At 36.9% G+C, this 3,789-nt stretch overlaps 1 protein-coding gene across 1 annotated transcript; it reads right to left on the bottom strand.

Annotated features, from left to right (window-relative positions):
* Nucleotides 1-426: 426 nt before the first annotated feature.
* LOC110780711 (BTB/POZ domain and ankyrin repeat-containing protein COCH) lies at nt 427-3,515 on the bottom strand. Its single transcript, XM_021985043.2, has 2 exons — nt 2,760-3,515; nt 427-1,751 (listed from the first exon to the last, which is right to left on the bottom strand). Exons 1-2 carry the CDS (start codon nt 3,231-3,233, stop codon nt 681-683), a joined length of 1,545 nt encoding a protein of 514 aa, XP_021840735.2. The 5' UTR covers nt 3,234-3,515; the 3' UTR covers nt 427-680.
* Between the last annotated feature and the right edge of the window lie 274 nt (nt 3,516-3,789).

Genomic DNA, 3,789 nt, shown 5'->3' on the forward strand with positions numbered 1-3,789 from the left:
AATTAGAAATCTACAGTTTTAATATACTTCAGTAAAATCTTATCTTAAAAGGCAAAGGGTAGAAAAAACAATTTTTAATGGAAGAAAAGATGAGTGGACGACAAGGATGAAAAGAAAAGTTAGCAATAAATAGGGCTTGATATTCCAATAATATCACCACTCCTAAAATAAAATTAAACCATAAATTAATAATTAAAAATACAAATTGATTAATTTTACTGGCCATTATTCCACCAATTTCAAATCTTCCCTTTTATTTTAAGATTTTCTTACAAAAACCTCAAAATATCCACTTCACCCTCTTTTCTTTTTTTTACTAGGAAATTAAAGAAAAATCAATTTGAAATGACCAACCTAAAACATTCTTGCGAATTAAAAACTTCAATACTATAGAATAAAATTACCTCAAAATAATAATAATAATAATAATAATAATAATAATAATAATAATAATAAATAAAAGTAAATTAGGCAAGAAATCCAGCAAAATAAGAATAAAAAAACCGAAATATGAATAAAGCAGAATTTTTATAAATAATTCTAGCATAATCCACCTATGTAGCACTAATAAATTTTGACTAACATAGATGGATACTTACATTTTCATGACTAAAATACGCAAACTCCCAGAGTCCGTACGTCCGTACGTGTAATTCCTGAATAAGTGATTCGATTCAAGTTCAATAGTCATGATGATGATGGTGGTGTTGGTGATGCTGATGATGGTGGTGATAAATGGACGACGGATTCCGGTGACTTGTTTGACTATTATCCTCATTATGTTGTTGATGATGATCTCCCATTGGAGCTGAACCAGCTGCCCCTAAGTTCAAGTAAACCATCCTTGAATCTATACCAATGTTCCCAACATTCCCACTACTACTAGTACTACTTGTGGTACGCTCTAGATCACCTCCTCCTATTGGCGCGTAAATCGAGGTCGTGGAAGCATTGTTGTTGTTGTTGTTGTTGTTGTTGTTGTTGTTGTTATTGTTATTGGTGTTATTGTTGTTGTCATTTGCTTCTTCTCTTGAGATAACCATTGCAGCAGATTGTACTAGCTCAAGACAAAGCCGGAGTTTGTTAGGCTCAATGTGTGCTAACCCAGGGACCGCTCCTTTAAAGAGGAAGTCCGAGGTTAAAGTCCTTAGGATATCTAAGGGAGTTATACCATCTACGGTGCGTACATTCGGGTCCGCGTGGTGGTCTAACAATACTGCCACCATGTCTGGGGATACCATCTCGGCTGCTATATGGAGTGGGGTTTTCCCCGTGGGACCGGCAGGGTAATTCACATCTCCTGCCCCTAGCTCAAGCAATGCCTTAACCACCTCACGGCTGCAATTCTCAACTGCATAGTGTAATGCTAGTGCTTCATCTAAATTAAGGCCTTCTCCCATGACCATGAGCTTTACTAGCTCTACGTCCGAGGAGTCCAGTGCTCGTCTCATCCTCCGGATTTTGTGGTCCTCGTGATCACCGGGAGAAGGGAGCCCGAGGTCGTGAGGGTGAGCGTGGTGGTGATGGTGGGGGATGAGGGTTGATCGCCTTGACTTTAGTCGAAGCTCTTCGATTTTCGCTACAACGTCGATAGGGAGGTGTTTCGCTAGCACTTCCGCCGGTAAGCCGGATTTCGCTACTAGGTGTGAACAAGTTGTCCACAGTTGGTGCATGTCTTGCTTCCTTGAAGCTATTAGTACTTTCATTACATCCTCAATTGATGCCTTCTCTACCATACTTGCTAATTGCTTCTGCAAATTCATCACCAATAAACGTACATTCTATAGTCAAATGCAATGTTACACCCCGGCCTAATTATCTGTGAAACAATTTTATTGCTTTGGTCGCAAAACATAAGTGTCAAGGCTCTTAGTTTGTTTGAGCTAATCTTTTTCCCAATTTTGCACGCATAAAATGATATATAAAATCAAAACTACTCAAAATTTTAGTGATAACTTTTCACACAAAGTACACTTGACAGAGTGTGACAGTCCACAATTAATTGTCACTTTGATAGTGTAATTTCAACAGTAACTTGAGTTTAATTCGAATGGAAGTAGTATCTATCTTAATAGAGGAAAAACATAAAAGCGGGACTAGAATGGAATTGTGCTAATTAAGCCGATCAAAATGAGAAATGGTTAGAATTTATTCCAGAAAAATCATAAAAAATGGAATAAAAATGACAAGTTATGTCTAGAAATAGATAATTAACAGTAAAGATCAATAATGCAAGCAACAAAGTCTTATCATTTCATGAATGTACAAAATTTAATCACGCAAAAAGTCATTATAAATTAGAATGAGTAATTTATTTACACTTTTATGGGAGTTTGTGTAAGCATGAGTAGATTACCATATTAGAGTTTAGACAATCAGTTGCTCCAAATGAGGAAAGTAAAGTTTCACAAGAAATCAGTAAAATTTTGTCCCCCCAGCAACTGTGGAAAGATAAGACTTTGATTGAAGTGATTTCAATCAACACCCTAAAAATCAATACTTAAATTATCATAAGATCTATATTTAGTAAGTAATCTTGATGTTCATCTAGATGAGATTCTTGTCCAAATTAAGCTAACAACATATTTGTAAAGCAAGCGAATAAAATACACCTGTTATTGATAGTAGATATCGAACTAAGAGAGAAAAAAAATCAATATTTTTTTTAAAAAATGGGAAAAAAGATGTTACCTCATCCACCACTTGTTCAACTATATGACGCAAGTTTAATGAAATAAAATCATGATTAATTAACTGACCTGAGTAAGCAAAGCAAGTTGTTCAACACCGAACGATCGGGCGGCGGAGAGAGTATCAAGGGCAAGATCAACGGCGGAGGTGCAATGCGTGTGCCAACAACCTCTCTCACCACAATTGGGGCGAGGTTCATGTTTCTGAGGAACAATTGAGACTTGTCCACTGTACAAAAACTGTAACAACAACATGAACACTTCATACCCGACAGAGTTAACCGGTATGACTTGAGTCGGTACCGGACCCCCACCCGCTCGGGGTGACAAGGCTTGACCCATCACCCGTGGGTCAAGCCCACCAGGCTGGTCCGACCCACAGAAGAATTTCCTAAAGAAAAGACTACGCGCCGCCAAGATGCAGCGGTGCGCGTGGACTAAACGCCCCTCTACACTGAACGTCACGTCACTAAAAGCTTGACCGTTGATTAATAGGTTGAGGTAATCTAACGATAGAGATCGTAACGAATCCTCCAAACTCATTTTTCTTTTTCTTCTCTTCCTTTATTTAGGGTTAGACTCTTACTATTACTCGACAATACTCGAACGCCAATATTCGACGAAATTGAACAATGATTTCAGATAATCCTAACGGAGAAGGGTGTATAGTTCAAGCTCCATAGTTGAAGGAGAAGAAGAGAGGAAAAGAAAAATAGTAGGAGAGAGAGAGAAGAAAGGATTTCAGCAGGAAAGCAAATGGGGTGGATGGAGTGGTCGGCTGAGGGTATTTAAAAGAAGGTGATGAATGAATGAATGAATGAATGAATAATAACAATTGGAATAATTAGATGACGTAAATTGCTAGTAAATATTTTAATTAAATTAAATAATAACCTTACAATATAAATAAAATAATGGGATTTAAATATTAATAATATTTGTGTATTTTTATTTAAAATTATTTTGTTTAAGATAGAATTATTGCATGTGGCTAGGCATAGAGGTATTTAGAAGCTAAAGGGACAAGTTACGGCAACCTGCAAAATACTGGCTTCAAGGGGACAAAAGGGTGAATAGAAGGGAGAAGAATGGTATTAAA

This window comes from Spinacia oleracea, chromosome 1, assembly GCF_020520425.1.
Source record: "Spinacia oleracea cultivar Varoflay chromosome 1, BTI_SOV_V1, whole genome shotgun sequence".
NCBI classification, from domain to species: Eukaryota; Viridiplantae; Streptophyta; class Magnoliopsida; order Caryophyllales; family Amaranthaceae; genus Spinacia; species Spinacia oleracea.